Source organism: Hippopotamus amphibius, chromosome 16 (assembly GCF_030028045.1).
Source record: "Hippopotamus amphibius kiboko isolate mHipAmp2 chromosome 16, mHipAmp2.hap2, whole genome shotgun sequence".
Taxonomy (NCBI): Eukaryota; Metazoa; Chordata; class Mammalia; order Artiodactyla; family Hippopotamidae; genus Hippopotamus; species Hippopotamus amphibius.
Genome location: NC_080201.1, coordinates 48,650,868 through 48,669,295, shown reverse-complemented (window position 1 = coordinate 48,669,295; position 18,428 = coordinate 48,650,868). Strand labels below are relative to the sequence as shown.

The following is an 18,428-nucleotide window of genomic DNA, read 5'->3' as shown; positions in this document are numbered from 1 at the left end:
TATATGAAATGTGATCAGAGCTGTGGATTTTGGAATGGGTCAGATTATGTAATTGCTTTTTAATCATGAGGATGTTCTTATTGTGACTAAAATGTGACATATATAAAAACAAATATATACTGACTCATACTTTAAAAGGATTACCCGAGCTGCTGGGTAATGAAAATATTGGAGGTGCAAGGTGGAAGCAGGGAGGTCAAAGAACCAGTGTCCAGGTGAGCAATGTATTAACAATTCAAGTGATGAAAAGTGGTTGGATAGTAGAGCCAGAAATTTTGCTGATCTTGCTGATATTTTGATTGTTGGTTGTAAGAGAAAGAGAAGAGCTGACAATGATTCCCAAGTTTTCTGGCTTGACTAGTTGAAGAACTGAGTTAACTTAAAGATATTGTTAAATTAAGAGTTTGGTTTTGGACATGCTCGGTTTGAGGTGATTGTTAGATATCCAAATATAAAAGTGTATGAGTTGTTGTTTTATGTTTCTGGTTTTTCAAATGGAGTACAGGCTGGAGAGAAAATATGAAAGGCATGGGTGTATGGATAGTATTTAAAGCTGTATGATAGAATGGAATCATAAAGAGTGAGTACAATTAGCATAAATAAGAGAGCAGTTTTATTACATCCTCATGAGGAATGTGTACTTTACTTAAAAACCATCTTTTGATCTGTATTTGGATAAAAGTATACTTTTATGGTTTGTTTTCCAACTTTTGTCTTTTCAACATTTCAAACCTCCAGAAAAGTTCAAAGAATGGTAAAATGACAAGTATACACATTTAAAAAAAAACCACATTTATTTATTTAGTTAGTTTTTTTAGAACTTTTATTGAGATACAGTTAACATACAATAAACTGCATATATTTAGAGCATACAATTTGGTATCACAATCTCCCAATTCATTCCCCCCCAACCCTCCCCACTTTCCCCACTTGGTGTCCATATGTTTGTTCTCTACATCTGTGTCTCTATTTCCGCCTTGCAAACCGGTTGATTTGTACCATTTTTCTATAGTCCGCATATATGTGTTAATATACGGTATTTGTTTTTCTCTTTCTGACTCACTTCACTCTGTATGACAGTCTCCAAGTCCATCCATGTCTCTACAGATGTCCCAGTTTCATTGCTTTTTACAGCTGAGTAATATTCCATTGTATATATGTACCACATCTTTTTTATCCATTCATCTGTTGATGGACATTTAGGTTGCTTCCATGTCCTGGCTATTGTAAATAGTGCTGCAATGAACATTGGAGTGCATGTGACTTTTTGAATTATGGTGTTCTCTGGGTATATGCCCAGTAGTGGGATTGCTGGGTCATACAGTAGTTCTATTTTTAGTTTTGCAAGGAACCTGCATACTGTTCTCCATAGTGGCTGTATCAATTTACATTCCCACCAACAGTGCAAGAGCCTTCCCTTTTCTCCACACCCTCTCCAGCATTTACTGTTTGTTGATTTTCTGATGATGCCTATTCTAACCGGTGTGAGGTGATACCTCAGTGTAGTTTTGATTTGCATTTCTCTAATAATTAGTGATGTTGAGCAGCTTTTCACGTGCCTCTTGGCCATCCGTATGTCTTTTTTGGAGAAATGCCTATTTAGGTCTTCTGCCATTTTTTGATTGGGTTGTTTTTTTTGATATTGAGCTGGATGAACTGTTTATATATTTTGGAGATCAGTCCTTTGTCTGTTGATTCGTTTGCAAATATTTTCTCCCATTCTGAGGGTTGTCTTTTCATCTGCTTATAGTTTCCTTTGCTGTGCAGAAGCTTTGAAGTTTCATTAGGTCCCACTTATTTATTTTTGTTTTTATTTCCATTACTCTAGGGGGTGGATCAAAAAAGATCTTCCTGTTATTTATGTCGAAGAGTGTTCTTCCTATGTTTTCCTCTAGGAGTTTTATAGTGTCTGGCCTTACATTTAGGTCTTTAATCCATTTTGAGTTTATTTTTGTGTATGGTGTTAGGGAATGACAAGTATACATATTTAAAAAAAAACACATTTATTTTTAAAAATAGCTTTATTAGAGCTATAATTTACATGTAATAAAGTGTGCCCTGTTAAGGTATACAATTAGATGGCTATTAATTGTGTTTACAGAGTTGTGCTGCCATCACCATCATCTAATTTTAAAACATTTTCTACATCCCCTAAAGAAACTTTGTACCCATTAGAAGTCACTCACCTTTTTTCACCCTCTCTCCCCAACCCTGGGCAACCATTAATTTACTTTCTGTATCTATAGGCTGCCAGTGTAAATGGCATAATGTAACATGTGGCCTTTGTGACTGGCTCTTTCACATAATGTCTTGAGGTTGACATATTGTAGCATGTATCACTACTTCCTTTTTTATGGCTAAATAAATTCCATCATAGTTTATCCATTCATCAATTGACAGACATTAGATTATTTCCACATTTGGCTTATTACAAATGATTATGCTGTGAACTTTCATGAACAAGTTTTTGTATGATTACAATTGCCCCTTGAATAAAGTGGGGGTTAATCCAAGTATAACATAGTCAGCCATCCCTATCCTCAGTTCCTCTGCATCCATAGATTCAAACAACCATGGACTGTGTAGTACTGTAGTAATTTACTATTGAAAAAAACCCACGTGGGGGCTTCCCTGGTGGTGCAGTGGTTAAGAATCTGCCTGCCCAGAGATAGAGACACAGACATGGAGAACAAACATATGGACACCAAGTGGGTAAAGCAGGGGCGGGGGTTGGAGTGGGATGAATTGGGAGATTGGGATTGCCATATATACATTGCTAATAAGGAAAAAAATATCAAATTGTACACTTTGGATATATGCAGTTTATTGTAAGTCAATAAAAGTTCTTAAAGAAAAAAAAAAAAAGAATCTGCCTGTCAATGAAAGGGACCTGGGTTCGATCCCTGGGCCAGGAGGATCCCACATGCCACAGAGCATCTAAGCCCATGTGCCACAACTACTGAGCTTGTGCTCTAGAGCCTGTGAGCCACAACTATTGAGCCCATGTGCCACAACTACTGAAACCTGCGCGCCTAGAGCCTGTGCTGTGCAACAAGAGAAGCCATGGCAATGAGAAGCCTGTGCACCACAATGAGGAGTAGCCCCCACTCACCATAACTAGAGAAGGTCTGTGCGCAGCAAGGAAGACCCACTGCAGCCAATAAATAAATAAATAAATTAATTAATTAATTTAAAAAAAAAAGAAAGAAAAAACCCCACATATAAGTGGACCTGTGCAATTCAAACTCGTGTTGTTGAAGGGTCAATTGTATATGTTTTCAGTTCACTTGAATGTATACCTAGGAATGAAATTGCTGAGTCATATGGTAACTCAATGTTTAACTTTTTTGAGGAACTGCCAAAATATTCTCAGGTCCTTTGCACATTTTAAAATTGAGTTGTTTGGGGTTTTGTTGTGGAGCTGTAGGAGTGGTTTATGTTTTCTGGATATTAATCCCTTATCAGATATACAAGACTTGCAAATATTTTCTTCCATTCTATGGGCTGCCCTTTCACTTTATTGATGTATCAGATTAAATTCTAGATGAGTCTTAGATTTGGGTATGAAAAAACAAATGCAAATTCACAAAAGCACATAAGGACATGTTCACCCTTGCTCATTAAAGAAAAAAGCTAATTAAAACCACACTGAGGGACTTCCCTGGTGGCACAGTGGATAAGACTCCATGCTCCCAATGCAGGGGGCCTGGGTTCGATCCCTGGTCTGGGAAGTAGATCCCACATGCATGCTGCAACTAAGAGTTTTCATGCCACAAGTAAGGAGCCCACGAGCCACAACTAAGACCCAGAGCAACCAAATAAAATAAATAAATATTAAAAAAAAAACCCAAGTTAGCTATAAAAAAAAAACACACTGAGAGACCTATCAAATTGGCAAATATCCCAAAGTTTGCTGGCATACTGTAGTTGAGAAGCTGTAGCACTAAAATGTTGCTTAAGTGAATGTACAACTTTATAGGAAAGGAATTTGGCAGTATTTAGGAAATGACAAATGAATTTTCCATTAATCAGTTATCTCACTCATAGTAATTCATTCCAAAATTAAGCAGGCAAAATTCCAAAAGATAAACGCAATTAAAACTTTTTTTCTCTTTTATATCTCTGTTTATATGTCTCTTTTTATATGTCTTTTGATTTTTCACCTTATATTACCTTTTAGAAAGCTTCCATAATTTGTTGTTTCCCTGCAGATAAACGTCTTGTCAGTTTTTTCTTGTTTTTAAATGGCTAGACCTTTTGCTTCTTTTTCTTTTAGTTTTTGTCTTAGTCTCACATCAGTGCCTGTAATTTCCAGTAAATGTTAAAGAAAAGTGGGGATAGTAGATCCATCTTCTTTTGTTTTTTTTTAGAGCATCATGTTAACATTTCATAGTTGTGTGTTTTTATTATATGTATCTGTAGATCTCATTAATATTTGACAAATCACCTCATCATCCAGTATGACTTCCCATCAATTTATGTACTTTGTCCACTTATCAGATTCTACAAGTATATTTGATCACTGTATAAGTCATTCATGTTCATATACATTAATTTCAGTTTAATTCCTCTCTTGATACCATAAAAGTTTCCTATCTTCCAGGAAAAAAAATCGTGAATGAAAAAAAAAGTGAATGTTTTCTTTTATGCTTTCTTTCAGACTGTGAATCTAGGTGTGAAACCAAGAAATTATCTCTGAAGAAGGAAGTTTATAAAATAGAATCAACCCCGTGGTTTATATTGGGATGTCTTACAGAACATGGACTTGAGTGTTCCTATTACAGAGATGATTGGGAATGTAAAAGAAAGACTGAGAAAAAACAAGGATCTCATGAAAAAAATTTTAATCAAGTTATTTTCAACTATGAAAATATACACACTTTCAGTCAGCACACATCTTTTACTCTATATCAAAAAGCTTACATTGAAGAGAAAGCCTGTGAATGTAAAAACTATGAGAAAACTTTTGTGCATGACTTACAACTAACTGCACATCAGAGAATTGATAATGGTAAGAAATTCAATAACTATAAGGAATATGGGAACACCATTAATAGAGGTTCAGAACATACTCAGCATCAGATCATGCTTCCTAGTGAAACCTATGAACATAAGGAATGTGGTAGGGCCTTAGACTGTGTACAACGCCAGAGCATTCATACTGAAGAGAAAATCTATGAGTGTAAAGAATGTGGAAAAGTCTTTAGTACTAGTTCAGTATTTAAATCACATCGGAGAATTCACGCACGTGAGAAACCCTGTCTAGCTAAAGAAGGTGGGAAAGTTTTTCATTGTTCCTCAGACTTTATTTTTCCCCAGAGACTTCACACCAGTGCGAAACCCTATCAATGTAAGTTATGTGGAAAAACCTTTAATAGTAAATCAGCCATTATTCTGCATCAGAGAATTCATACCAGTGAGAAACCATATATATGTAAGGAATGTGGAAAAGCCTTTCGTAGCAGTTCAATACTTATAGAACATCAGAGGATTCACACTGGTGAGAAACCTTATCTATGTAAAGAGTGTGATAAAGCTTTTCATTATTCCTCAGATCTTAAAAGACATCAGAGAATCCATACTGGTGAAAAACCCTATGAATGTAAGGAATGTGGCAAGGCCTTTAAGACTGCATCATATTTTTTTATACATCATAGAATTCATACTGATGAGAAGCCCTATGAATGTAAAAATTGTGCTAAGGCATTTAGAAGTAGTTCAGCCCTTAATCGACATCAGAGCGTTCATACCGGTGAAAAACCCTATAAATGTAAGGATTGTGGAAAGGCCTTTTGTAGCAGTTCAAAACTTATAGAACATCAGAGAATTCACACAGGTGAGAAGCCCTATGTTTGTATGGCATGTGGAAAGACCTTTCGTAACAGTTCTATACTTACAGAACATCAGAGAATTCACACTGGTGAGAAACCATATGTGTGTAAAGAATGTGGCAAGGCTTTTTATCACCCTTCAGGCCTTAGCCAACATTGGGGAATTCATATGGGTGAGAAACCCTATGAATGTAAGGAATGTGGGAAAACCTTTAGTAGTAGCTCAGCCATTATCCGGCATCAGAGAATTCATACTGGTGAGAAACCCTTTGAATGTAAGGAATGTAGAAAGGCCTTTCATTGTTCCTCAGACCTTTCCCAACATCGGAGAATTCATAACGGTGAGAAACTCTATGAATGCAATGAATGTGGGAAGGTTTTTGTACGTAGTTCAAATCTTAATCAACATCAAAAAGGTCATGCTGGTAAGAAACTCTGAAAGATATCTGTGGGAAAGGCATTCAAGTATGGATTTTTACCTAATTTGAGATAGGACTTCATTGCTGATGAGATATCCCATAATTAATATAAAGAGGCTTTTATTTGCTTTTTACAACCTAAATGCCTAAGAATACAATAAATGTCAGAAGACCATCAACAGTTCATTCCTTATTTAATATCAGAATTTGTAACTGTGAATGAGGAAAATAAAATTTTATTCCAGATCAACCTTAAACAACAGAGAATTTATTAAGGAATAACCGTGGGATTTCATTTTATTTTTCCTAATTTAATTCTAAGGTATTTTTGTCCTATGTATATTTACTGATCATTAAAATTAATTATTTATGGTCAATATTAATTTCATTTTTAGTTGTGCATTACAGTTCTGCATTGACTTCTTTTTCTCCAAGATTCTGAACCCATCACTACTTATTCTTTCTAGTTGCTTTTCCTACTGGTTTGATGATTTATTCTTATTTAGATAAGCTTAAGTTTCAGGGCAACAATTTAAGTATTCATATGTATATATGTGTGTATGTATATGTATATACATATATATTTGTAATTGGACCTGTACCTTTTTGTCTTATTTTTACTTTTTATATATCTTTATATAAATAGAACTATACCACTTTGTTTTGAAAAGAGTTCCTTTTAATATTTATATTTTATTGTAATTTTTTCAGATGAATTCAGAAGGCACAAAAGAAACCTTTAATCCTATCAACCATGATAATAACCACTCTCACATTGTCAAAACAAGTCCTTTCAGAAAAATTTTAAAGAAAATATAATATTTCATAAACTACATTTTCTGTGACAGAATACATCCTGAACAGGTTTCCAAGTCAGTAAATGTTAGATCATTATCCTTACTTGAATGGAGTTAGTGTTTATCTGTGCGGCTCTACTATTATTTTACTAATCTATGGGTAAAATATATTTACTTTCTAAATTTTGCCTTTATAAACAATACTCCTTTCAATATCCTGTTTATATATTTTGTATACTTGTCTGCTTTACTTTTTATTTCTGAAATTATCCATGGGTGCCTTATACTTAAAAATTTTTTAAAATATTACAGATAAGCTAAACTTTTCACCATTTAAATGTACTCTTTTGTGAATGTACTCTTTTGTGAATGTACTCTTTTGTGAAGTGTCCCAACGTTTCAGTATCCAAGCTAAGAATTCTCAGGATCATAAGCTATCCCATCTGATACACTAATTAGTTGCATAGATAGGGGCTTGGACCAAATATATTCCATTGTCTTAAGAAACATAGCGACCACAACTATGACTTCTAATAGGCCCAGTCTGGAGTCAAGTCAGCTAAATATGTCCCAGCTGCCATTGGAATCAACCTGAGAGAGCCACATACGTTTTTTCCAAAGAAAAATGGGTTTCTCTGCTTTCCCTGTTTCAATGATCCAAGTGTGGCAAACAATGTTTGCAGTGTATGCACACATACATCACCTGTACTGGCCAGTGGGAAGTCCAGGGCAAGACAACTGTCTATTACCATCCATTCTGGAGAGTTTAGAATAATCAATAGTTTGAAAAACAAGAGTCTGAGAATAGGCTAAAGGAAATCCTATCAGTGTCAAGAAAGGTAATTTATTCTCTTATTTCAAGTGGAGGCTGTTTCTTTCTGAAGTCAGCAGCTCTTGGAAGGTTTCTAATTAGGATTATTTGTTGGTTAACAGTTATGTTGATGTGATGGTGACAGTTTGGGATAAATTGGCTAGGTGCTGGACAGAGATAAGAGTTGAGAGAGATTAATGGCCCCTTCCTCCACCCTCACCTCAAAAGGTCTAAAGTGTTCTATACCCAATGATCAGGGTTGTTCCTCTTTTTCTACAGCCATATGATTGGTCCCCCACCAGTCCCTACAGCAATCACTTCATTCTCTTTCCAATATCCCCCATAACTTATTGATACCATATAGCATAACTCATCCCTAGATGCCTCAGCAGTTTCTGACTATACCTGACTATCCTAGAACCTCTTCCATTCCTGTTGTGTGGGCCATGCCAGCACCACCTTAAGAGTCCACACCTCTTGGTGATCATTTTGTAATGTATAGAAATATCGAATCACTATGTTGTGCACCGGTAACTAACATAGTATTGTAGGTCTATTATACTTCAACAACAACAAAAAGACAAACTCATAGAAAAAGAGATCAGATGTGTGGTCACCCAAGACAGTGGGTAGGATGAGAGGGAACTGGATAACAGTGGTCAAAAGGTACAATTTTACAGTTATAAGATAAATAAGTACTGGAGATGTTATACAACACGATTAATATAATTAATATTGCTGTATGTTACATATGAAAGTTAAGAGAATAAATCCTAAGAGTTTTCATCACAAGGAAAACATTTTCTTTTCCTGTTGTCTCTATATGAGATGATGGATGTTCACTAAACGTATTGTGGTAATTTCATTGTCAAATATTATGCTGTACACCTTAAACTTATACAGTGCTGTATGTCAATTATAGCTCAATAAAACTGGAAGGACAAAAAAAATTTAAGTTAGATGAGGGAAGGGATGGGACAAGGAGAACCATGAAGGGGTCTAGCTTGCCCCTGCCCTGAAGTGAGGAGCAGAGTTACAACGGGTCTTGGCACACAATTTTGCCCCAGCTAAGGGCCAGGGCAAGTTCAGAAAACAGGAGGGGCTGGGAAGCTGTGGGAGACAGCTAGTACTGACTTGCTGGACCTTTACTTCATGTCAGATTTCATGTTTTCCTCACAAGCTCTCTTGGAGAAAGGTGCTATTAGTCTATTTAAAAATAAAAACTTAGGGAGGGAGAAATGGGGAGGTATAAGTCAAAGGGTTCACGTTTCAGTTATACAAGATGAATAAGTCCTAGAGTTTACTGTACAGCCTATAGTTAACACTGTATTGTATACTTGAACATGTGCCAGGAGGGAAGATCTTAGTTTCTGTTCTTATCAAACAAAAAAATAATAACAAATAAAGAGGGTGGGGGGAGACTTTTGGAGGTGAAGGATATGTTTACGGCATTGATTGTGGTGATCATGATGTGTACTTATCTCCAAACTCATCAAGGTATACGCATTACCAGCTTTTTGTATGTCAATTGTACTTAATAAAATGGGTTTGTTTTTTTTTTAAATATTAGTGTAGTAGGCATAGCACAGGCTCTGAACTCAAGACAGAACTGGTTTTGAATCTCAGTCCTTGTCTTAGCTAACATGAATCAAATAATATTTAAAATTCCTCCACTTTTTAGGATTTTGGGGGGGTTATAAAACAGAATTTGGGCAAGCATATAGGTGATTAAAGGTGATAAACATTATTTTTCCCCTTAAAAATAAAATTAAAAGTGTAAAAATAGTCATCATCTCATATTCATGATCACCAATATCTATAATTGGTAAATTCAGCAAGTACAGCCAGGACACAAAAGAAGTACTAGGTTAGAATTTCCCAGCCCCCTTTTCTCCAAGGGTCTGTGTGGAAGGGGCAAAAAGGTAGAGTAGGAAGTTAATTATGTGGATTGGGTTTTTGATAGCAGTCTGGGTCTCTTCCCTCCTCTCCAACCTCATAATTAAACATTCTATTTAAATGGCAGGTATCATTTTGGGAGAATTGCCACATTTAGTGCCCAAACTGCCTGTCTTAAGTGTGTAATCCACTGGGAGCTTAGTTGTCCAATTATCTTTTTCTGTTTCTCCATCTTTCCATTTTCCATCTTTCAATGGCACTTGCTGCTTGCATATAATATGGGGCATGAAAGGTCCAGTGAATATCCCAGGTAGCTGCCTGCTGCAGCATGTTTTTTGTTATAAGGTGGAATAATTGTCTTATTGGATATGTTCAGGGAATCCAAGTAGATAACAATGTAACACATCTATAGCTTAGATGACCATACTATTCCTTCTAAGAGTCTTTGAATAGTACAGACCCATCTGCTGTATAGACAGGATGGCAGTGCTATATATACCCTAAAAGGGTGTCTATTGCAGTCAGTTCCCAGTAGTACCTTTGGGTGGAACACAGAGAGCCTATATGGTCTATTTTCCAGGACTAGCCAGGTCTGGTACCCCTAGCTATGTGTCCCCAAGTTCTCTTTGCTATTCAACCGCATGGCTGACAGCCTAGGCATATTTGCTGGGCCTTCTTGACCTCCTGTGCTGGAATCACTAAGCTTCATTTTGGGGCTCAGTCCTGAATTATAGATGAATTATCTATACACGTGTGGTTGTGAATCCAGATGGCTATGGCACTTACCTGGGTCCTTATCTGATCATCTCATAGATTCCATTGCAATAAATTTCTGTTGTTTTAATCCACGTAGTTTGTGGTACTTTGTTGTGGTAGCCCTAGGAAACTAATATAGGGGTTGACAGTGTCAGGTATGTGTCCAAAACCTAAGGGGATGTCACTGCATAGTGAACACATTTTTTGCCATAGGCTCCAGTCTGCATATTGTCAGTTGTTGACACTTGATCCTCATGAGGTCCTTTTCCATGGGCATCTACGTGGTCACAACCAGGGGCTGTCGGTCTTGTGCAATCTGTTGCCTTAATGCTTCATCTTCACAGAGGCTGAAACTTAATCCAATGCCAGGCACAACACCACATCGCCAGTCCACTGGCTCCTGCCCATGAGTTAGTGAAAACGTAACAAGGTGCATTTTAAGGGATATCTTCCAGGGGAAGTATGCAGCTTGCAACTCTTCCCATTAAGCAGAGTTCTCTTTTCCATGCACGACTTTAAGCATTTTTCTTTGAGGCTACACAGCAGCAGTGGTCTAGTACATCCCATCTGTTTTTAACTTAGCTGATATGTCCATGAACCAGGCCCAGGAATACTCAGGAATCTTAGTGTATTGAAGCGCCTTAGAAGCTCAAGGTGCTAGCACAGACACTGCATCTGACATCACTGCATCTGGAGAATGACTAGTCACTTATTCACGTAGATGTGAGATGTCATGAATGATGAGTTTGCTACTTTTCTGGATATTCCACTTCCACTTAATAATGGATGCTTGTTGTGCAATACTCACTTTGTTGGTGTTCACATTTCTAACTCATGGTAGGGATGTTTGTGTAACACAACCTGCTATTGGTTTGTTAGTGTCTCAGTATCCAGTGACTAATAACAAGCCAGTAATTGTCTCTGAAATGGGGTATTTTTTTGTATTGGCTTGAATAGTGTCCCCTCCAAATTCATGGCTTATTTGGGAATACAGTCTTTGCAGATATAATCAAGTTAAGATGAGGTTATACTGTATTAGGGTAGGCCCTAAATGCAATATGAATGTTGTCCTTATTTTTAAAAAAGGCAAATTTGGACACAGAGACACAGCCATATGAAGAGAACACCATGTGATGACAGAGCCAGAGATTGGAATGATCTGTCTACAGGCTAAGGAATGCCAAGAATTGCCAGAATCCACCAGAAACAAGGAAAAAGCAAAGAAAGATTCTCCCCTAGAGCCTTCAGAGAGAGGCCAACACCTTGATTTCAGACTTCTGGGCTTCAGAACTATAAGACAATATATTTCTGTCGTTTTAAACCCCCTAGTTTGTGGTACTTTGTTGTGGCAGCCCTAGGAGACAATATACTTGTTGATGGTGTCAGACATGTGCAATGTCCAAAACCCAAGGGGATGCCATTGCCCTGTGGCCACATCTTATTGCCACAAGCTCTGGTCTGCATAAATGTCAGTTGCTGACACTTGTGGCTCAAAAGACTTGTTAGGGCTGCTGGCCAGAATGGAAGGGCAGCCTGTACAGCTTGTTGGATAGTTTCTAGGCCCCGTTATTGGACAGTGCCCCTTTTGAATGATTTTATATAATGAGTTAGGAGGATCCTCATGTGAAGTATGAAGTGCCTCCAACACCCAAACGCGCCTATCAGATGTTGTGCCTCTTTTTTGTTTGCTGGAGCTATTAAGGTCAATAGTTTTTCTTTAAAAAAATCTCAGGGCTTTTCCTCTGGGCATCAGCCCATATGGTTCCCAAGAATCTTACTTCAGTGGTTAGCCCCTGTATCTTACTGGGATCTTAATCCTCCAGCTCTGGTTCAGACATTGACTCATCTTATGAAAGACAGTCTGTATGCTGTCCTTAACCCTTCCAATCAGAATAATGCCATCAGTGTAATGTTATCAGGAGACCTCTGGTAATATTTCAGCCTTTTTAGGTCTCAGCCTATTCACTAATGATGAATTGTGAAGAATTTAGGTAGCCTGTGACAACATGATAAAATAAAGGTAATTAGAACTTGTGAAGGCAAATTGGCTCTGATTTTCAGAATGCAATGGGATGCTGAGAAGGTATTAGCAATGTCCACTAACCACTGCAAGACAGACTCCTTCAATCTGCATTATGGACTCTGTGATTGTTAATATTGGAACTGCATGTGTGAGAAAGACTACTGCCACACTGAGCTTCTGGTAGTCCACAATGTGGCATAATTTCTTTAAGCACCTCTTCCTCCACTAGCTCCTTGATCAGTATAGTGACCTCTGACCTCTTCCACTCCCTCTGTCCTCCTTCCCCAGAATCCTATACTGCTTCACAGTAACTACATAACTATACTGAAAAAGTCTAGTAGGCTCCAGGTTGTGTACTGGTGTCACTACCATTCTTCTAATTGTGGCATTTCCCCATTGGGAACATCCTTTATGGGCGAGAGAATTATTACCTATAATTAACACATCTATTACCACAACACATTCAGCAGCATCAGTTACAACCACTTGAGTGGGTATTGCCCCAAGAGAGTCCACCTATAAAGTTACACCAGTCTACTAAGCAATCTGGAAATTATTTCCAAATCCACTTCAAGTAATTTTTTTGACCACACCCAAGGGTGCTTCCTAGCACCACAGTAACTTACATCCCAATGTCCAAAAGGGCTTAAAATGTTTGGGGACCTTGGTCAAGTCCCCAACATACCTTGACCAGTGCAGGTGGCCTTGGGGCCCTCTTAGGGAAGGATGGACCTCTGCCTTTACTCCAGTTCTATTTGTTCTTAAAGGTGTTAAGGAAAGAGAGGCACTATTGCAGGCACTGGATTAACACCAATCTAAATAGCACAGACCTCTACAAGAGGATCCAGATTCTCTTGGTCCTTTTCCTGTTTGTCTAAATTAATGCTAAAGCTGGCAGGGTATCTTCACCTATTACAGAAGATATATAAATGGACATATCAGGGAAATTCGAATTAAAACCACCATGCACCCACCAGAAAGGTTAAAAAGGAAACACACATAAAGCGTGTATGCTAGGATGCAGAGCAATTGGAACTATAATACATAGCTGCAATTGGAAAACCACTTTGGAAAACTTTTGGCAATGTATTACTATAGTTAAACATACGCATAACCTATGACCCAGCAATTACTCTCCAAGATATATATGCAACCAAGATGCGCACATATACACAACAACAGGTACAAATGACACTGTTCAAAAACACTATTCCTAGTAGCCGGAAGCTGAAAACAAGCCAAATACCATCAACAATAAGAATAAATGAACTTTATTGATTAATCTGACAAACAGAATATTTGGCAAAAGAAGTCAGATCAAAGGGGTTAGAAAGTCTGAGTACTATGTGATTCCATTCATGTTAAGTTCAAAATCAGGCAAAAATTATATGTATTGTTGTAAGTCATGTGATGGATATCTTTGCAGGAGACCAGCAGGGGACTTCTGGGTGCTAGTTATGAAACAGATCAGGACCCTGTGGGGGCCTCCTGGGCACAAAAACCTTTCTGGGTCCTCAGTTTCTTACTTGCAGGATAAAGGCTTCAGCCTCCTAGACCTTCCTGAATACCAAAATGCAGATTCAAACAGTTACTAATCAAGGAAGTAAGGGAATGCAGAAACAAAGAATGAGAAATCAAGAAACTATAGTGCATGGGACTTCCCTGGATGTCCAGTGGTTAGACTCTGCACTTGGAATGCAGGGGGCGTGGGTTCACTCCCTGATTGGGAACTAAGATCCCATATGCCACGTGGCACGGCCAAAAAAAAAAAAGGAAAAAGAAAACTATAGAGCAGCCATTAAAGCAGGATCCTGGTTCCTCCTCGGGGGATATACATAACCGTATCTTTGAGTTCTTCTGCAGGAACTAAGGCTCCCACCCAGATGGGAGGATGGTATCTAAAGGCTGAGAACAAGAGTCTTAGAACACCACCCTGTTACCTCACCACCAATCAAAAGACACATCCTATAGCCCTCACCCCAAATTTTGCCTATTAAAAACAACACAATCCATCTGTTCTCCTTGCATGGCCCTGCAATAAACCATTCTGGGCTCCAAACTCCAACATTTCGGTCTGTTGGGGCTCACTGTGCTTGCGGCACACAAACTTGTATTCGGTAACAGTTACTCTAAGTTTGAGCCATTTATGAAAATTCACCCAACTTTAATGATTTGGGCACTTTTTTGCAAGTTGCATTCAAAATGTGTAATTTAAACACTTTGTTTTATTTTATTTTTTAATGATAAAAACTGTTTCAGGAACAGCTGCACAAGCACACCCCCAAGGTCACAAACTGGAGCAAACGCACTCACATCAGCTGTAAAGTGTCAGTCTCATTACGTTCTCCTCCACAGGCCACGCTGAGGTTACGGCCTGGGGATTCATCTCCTTCAGCCTCCTCAGAATTCGCTCTATCTTCCCCTCCACCTGCCAGGGCCTTTTGGCCTCTGTGGCGGCATCCACCGCAGCCCCACCTAAACTGGGGCTGAGAGAACAGGACAACTCCGCTTTGCCCTCTGGTGCTCCTGGGCCACACTACACGTCCCAGAAGTCCCCGCGGCGGAAATAAGCTTCCCGCCAGAACGCGAGCGAGCGTTCCCTTCACAGCCGGAAATGCCGCCTCGCGGAGTGATTCGCCGGAATGGGCGGAGGACGCGCCGATTGCGGCTGGTACTTCTTGAAGAATTAAGGGTCTGAGGCGTGCTTGGCAGGTTTGAATCACAGGCTCTCTCGGATATTTTGGGTCTTGGACTACATTTTCCAGAAGCCTGAGGGTATAACGTCACTTCCTACTAGGTTGTCAGCGCTGTTATTCAGGATCGAGTTGAGCAGCGCAGCGGCGGCGGGAGAGCGGACTGTTGATCTGAACGTGGACCGCTGGACCTGGCAAGACGCCGGGGAAGCACAAGGTGAGGTGTTGTCTGAGCCCCGGCCATGTCTAGCGCCTCAGGCCTTAGCACGCTTCTCTCGGTGTGAGTCTGTGTGTGTAACGTGATGTGCCTGTGAGATTGCATGAGCTTGTGTGTGACCACTTGAGAGAGTGGTAATTGTGTCGTCAGCCGTGAGAGCGGTTGTGTGAAGCTGCGCGGGTGACTCGATAAAAAAGCTTGTCTCCAAGTCACAGACCTGATCTCAGAACGAGAATTTAAGAGCCAGAAACAGCTTCAAGTTCGGGGGTTTGAGAAAAGAGGAGGAAAAAACCGAAGTAGTAAGATTCCAATCTCTCCCCTCAGGAATCCACCTGGGGAGCCCTGTGGGGATTTTCGACTTGCACTGTGGTTCCCAGAGAGGGAGGGCATCATAGCTCAAGGCACTCGCTGAACTTCGGCTGAGTGTCTACTTTAACGGGAGTGTTGGGGGGCAGGGGAGTAGAAGATGTTTGTTCCTAACAAGTCAGTCTGGGCTCAAAGAAAGGCTTGGTGTTTGAAGGTTCTTTAACTCTTTAACAACTTCTCTTACACAGGTGACCAGGGAACAAAGGAGGAGTAGCTGTTGGACAGCTAAGAGTTTTATCCAAGGTAAATTGTTTTTCTCTTTTTGTCTCTGAATTGCTTTCTGGATTTTCAGGATGTATCTTTCTGCCTCTTGAGAATCTATAGCAAGGATCCTTTTAGTGACCTAGTTCTTGGGCCTTGCTATTCCAAAGAATAATGGAGGTGGGGGAGAGGGTAGAGGAATGGACGCAAAGAAACTGTTCCACTCCACTTCTTTCCGTATAACCTGAGGTGCACATATTCACCTGCCAAATATTGTAATTCTGCCTGTATACTTAGCACGTTTCTAAGATTGTTGAAGGAATAGAATAAATCCCACAGAGTGAAATTTGAAGCCTTTCTTTCAGTATTTTCTTCTCAATTTTATTGTTTGAGATGATAGTAGAAGTATTTGAAAGGTTCAAAAGAGTATTCATATTCAGCAAATTACCCTCCCAGGTCGGCCCTTAGTCACATAGCTTTCCCACTTTCAAAGGCAACCAGTTTGAGTAGTTTATTGAGTACTTCTAGGGGGATTCTATACATGTATTATTACATGACAGGCTTATTCGTTTTTTATAGCTGAACTGTATTCCATACTTCCATAATTTAAAAAAAGTAACCCTTACTAACTTTCAGGTCACTATCAGTCCTTTGCTGTTGTAAACGGTGGTGGGATAAATGTCCTTGTATAGTTGCTCATTTGATGAGTTTATTAGTAGGGCGAATGCTATTTTCTGGGCCAGCTTAGTTTGTGGACTTTAAATTTTAATAGTTCTTCCTCTATTTTCCCTCAGAGAGGCTGTTTCATACTTTACTAATCCCTATTTTATGATTTTATGTTTTATTCAAGGTACTTTGCTAGTTGTTGGAAAGCTTAAGAAAATTATTAATATGCTATTGTAGAGTTTTTCAAACTTTGGGGTTGTTACTTTATTTTTGTGTGTGTGGTAAAATCAATTCACTGAGCCATGATCAGCATTTTCTTTAACTTTTTATTATGAAAAATTCAAACTATACAAAAATAGACAAAGTAGTAATGAACTTCTATGTACCATCCTTTGCGCAGCTTCGATAATGATTGACTCATAGCCTGTCTTGCTTAATCTATACCTCTGCCCTCCCCAGCATATTTCTAAGCAAATTCCATGTTGTATTATTTCATCCATAAACATTTCAGTTGTGTATGTGAATGATGAGTCTTTTAAAAAACTTAATCACAATACCATTATTTTCCCTCAAAATAAACAATACTTCTTTAGTATCAGATATTCAGTTAGTGTTTAGACTTCCTCTCAGGGCAAATAACTTTTAATTTTAAGATTTCTTTGAATCTGGGTCCAAATAAGACCCCATGCTGTGATTGGTTTATAACTCTCTTAAAGTCTTTTTAGAAATCGATGGTTTCTTATTCTCATTCTTCTTTGTCCTTCTCTTTTCTTGCAATGCTGAAGAAACTGGGTGATTTGTTCTGTATAGGTTCCACAGTTTGGTATCTAACATGTTTTTCTGTATTTCCTATAGTTTAAGAGGCTTAGCCTAGGAGCACTAATTTGAATTTCCTGGAGGGGATCAGAAGGACAGCCCAGATTAATTTTCAACCCCTTATACTCCAAATATTGGGGAAGGTTTCCTGGATAGGGCAAGTTTAGGCTCAAATGGGTCACATACCATGTGGACAGTTGCTTCTCCTGTGGGACAATCTATGGTTAATGGGTCTGAGGAGAGTATGTGCCCTCAATCTAACCTACAGCCCTTATGAAATGGCAGCAGGATTGAAAATCCATAAAGATAGAGGGAGACATTATTATTAAAAGACCTCATATGTGATGAGTCTTCATGTACATGGAGGATGAGACATATCCCCCTCTAAATATAGGATATAGTGATAAAGAAGTTTCCTAAAGTTTCTTTGAGATGTGAGTCAGCCAAGGGGCCTTAAATTAAGAGAGATTAAGGCTTGGGACAAGAGAGAGACACATGTAGGTGTCTTTTTGCCACACTGCCACTTAAAAGGGAGATGTTTAAAGAGACCATTATGTCTCTTAAGCCAGCTGCCTGGGACCTATTGGGAGAGGAAAGTTCTGTTGAATGCCTTTCCCAGGAGCCTAGCACTGTGTGTTTTGAGAAGTGAAATGTATGTCTTGGTCACTACCGGTGATGTCTGGAACTCTGAAGGGAATAAAGATTGTCCTGGTGAGGCCTTGTAGAGAAGTCTGACTTTGATTTATATTTGAGGATCTGTAAGGCAGCAGCGTCCCAGATTTTTTTTACCCTTAAAGGGACAACTCTTAGGCAGTGGCCACTAAGAGTTTGTAAAAATATGCAGATGGGACTGTTTGTTAGTCAGGACATTCATGCAAAAATGACTTCCTAAAGTTTGACCACTTGTTCTGACCCTTGGATCCTGTCCTTTATGGG

At 38.8% G+C, this 18,428-nt stretch overlaps 2 protein-coding genes across 12 annotated transcripts in view; both read left to right on the top strand.

The window, feature by feature from the left end:
- Window positions 1-4,783, top strand: part of LOC130838821 (zinc finger protein 345) — a 41,171-nt gene extending 36,388 nt beyond the window's left edge. The window contains exon 3 of the transcript XR_009049722.1: window positions 4,661-4,783. The gene's annotated coding sequence lies outside the window, so the exon portion shown is untranslated. The remainder of the gene's footprint in view (window positions 1-4,660) is intronic.
- LOC130838798 (zinc finger protein 420-like) overlaps window positions 1-18,428 on the top strand; it is a 60,851-nt gene that overhangs the window by 29,464 nt on the left and 12,959 nt on the right. For 9 of the 11 annotated variants that reach the window (XM_057712370.1, XM_057712371.1, XM_057712373.1 and 6 more), the window contains exons 1-3: window positions 15,151-15,245; window positions 15,331-15,443; window positions 15,998-16,052. Coding sequence is in view for 2 of the 11 variants with exons in the window: in XM_057712368.1 (XP_057568351.1) it covers window positions 4,661-6,270 (1,610 nt within the window). In the remaining 9 variants the exon portion in view is untranslated. Of the gene's footprint in view, window positions 1-4,660; window positions 15,246-15,330; window positions 15,444-15,997; window positions 16,053-18,428 lie in introns of those variants that run through there. The other 2 variants (XM_057712368.1, XM_057712369.1) reach the window with 1 other exon arrangement.